Source organism: Orycteropus afer, unplaced genomic scaffold, assembly GCF_000298275.1.
Source record: "Orycteropus afer afer isolate SDZICR_OR568_19922 unplaced genomic scaffold, OryAfe1.0 scaffold00061, whole genome shotgun sequence".
NCBI classification, from domain to species: Eukaryota; Metazoa; Chordata; class Mammalia; order Tubulidentata; family Orycteropodidae; genus Orycteropus; species Orycteropus afer.
This window is the reverse complement of record NW_006921648.1, coordinates 570574-571978: the sequence shown is the minus strand read 5'-3', so window position 1 is coordinate 571978 and position 1405 is coordinate 570574. Positions and strand designations below refer to the sequence as shown.

Genomic DNA, 1405 nt, shown 5'->3' with positions numbered 1-1405 from the left:
AGCGGCCCGGGCCGACGGCGCTTCCCGCAGGCGCTCATCGTGGGCGTGAAGAAGGGCGGCACGCGCGCGCTGCTCGAGTTCCTGAGGCTGCACCCCGACGTGCGCGCCCTCGGCTCGGAGCCCCACTTCTTCGACAGGTGCTACGGGCGCGGCCTCGCCTGGTACCGGTGAGCGCCCCGCCTCTTGCACTGCCCGCGAGCCTGCCTGGCCTCGTGCGCCCCGAGGCCTCGCTGCAGCCTCTGCAGGCCCGGGCTCCTGGCACCGGAGCCCAGACCAGCCTGGGTGGGGGGCTGCGGGCTTTACGGGAAGGAGGGGCGTCCGGGGCCAGGAGTCCCCTAAACTTGGAAAGCTCTGGTTCGGGCTCTCCGAGGGGTCTCAGCAAGACTGGGGCGCACGCGGGGCGATCCCGGCCGGAGAAGGCCTTTTGAGCCAGTGGCGGGTAGGGAGCGGTGGAAACCCCTCCGCCGGCCCACTCTGGGAGGGCACTGGGACCCGTTTTACGCAGCGCAGGGGCCTCGGTCAAACCCCCTGGCCCAGGCAGAGAAGCCTCCGCGGTGGGACTGGGGACCTAGAGGACGTCTGCCCCTGGCTTCTGCGTTAGGCGTGGGATGAGGCCTCATGCCGGGGGAGGGGGCTCTAAGCCACCTGCCTTCTGCCAGGATGGCCTTGAGGTGCGTTGGGATGTGGCCTCGTGCAACCAGCCCAGGCTGTGAGCCCCCAGCCTGTCCCCGCTGACAGGGGGAGCAGCGGGAGGCCCTGCCCTCTGCCGCCTCAGGGCCCTGTCCACTCCCTCAGGGATGAGGGTTTGCAGGCGGAGCATGTGAACCACCCACCCCTGCGGCTCCTGCTCATCCCAGCGGGGGACCCTGCCCTGGCTCACCTGGTCAGTCAGGAGCGGGTGCGCGTTTCCCCCGTTCCCAAGCCCTCTTCCCTCCCTGTCACATCCACCTTTGTATGTTATAGCCTTTTGCCCTTAGAAGTGCCCTCGGTTGGGCCAGAAGGCAGGGGCCGCAGGAGAGAGCAGGGCTCCTGGTTCCTGAAGGGTTGCCACGGCTGGGGAAGGGGCACAGGAGCGAGGAGCGCACCTGACTGAATCTGGGCATCCTCCAGCTCAGGCCCCGGCGAGCGACCGATCGTGGGCCCAGCCCTCAGGCAGGCAGGCATCTGGGAAACATCCGGATCCCTGGCTGTGGCCAGAGGGAAAGGCGGGCAGGGCTGAGCACACACCATTGACCGCACCCTTGGAACCGCCTGGCGCCCTGAGAGTCACTGCCGGAGCCGAACAAGGCTGGGGGGTGCACAGGGAGGCCCGCGCGGGGCGCAGCGGTTCTCAGAGCGTTCTTTAAGAGCTGGGGATCCTGAGGCTCTGGCCAGGACCCCCAGTCACCGATCATCTCTGGGGGAG

The 1405-nt window shown here is 68.9% G+C and overlaps 1 protein-coding gene across 1 annotated transcript in view; it reads left to right on the top strand.

The window, feature by feature from the left end:
* The window catches only part of HS3ST6 (heparan sulfate-glucosamine 3-sulfotransferase 6), a 16016-nt gene that overhangs the window by 9889 nt on the left and 4722 nt on the right, over positions 1-1405 (top strand). Inside the window, exon 5 of the mRNA XM_007939655.2 lies at positions 3-167. Within this exon, the coding sequence (XP_007937846.1) occupies positions 3-167 (165 nt within the window). The remainder of the gene's footprint in view (positions 1-2; positions 168-1405) is intronic.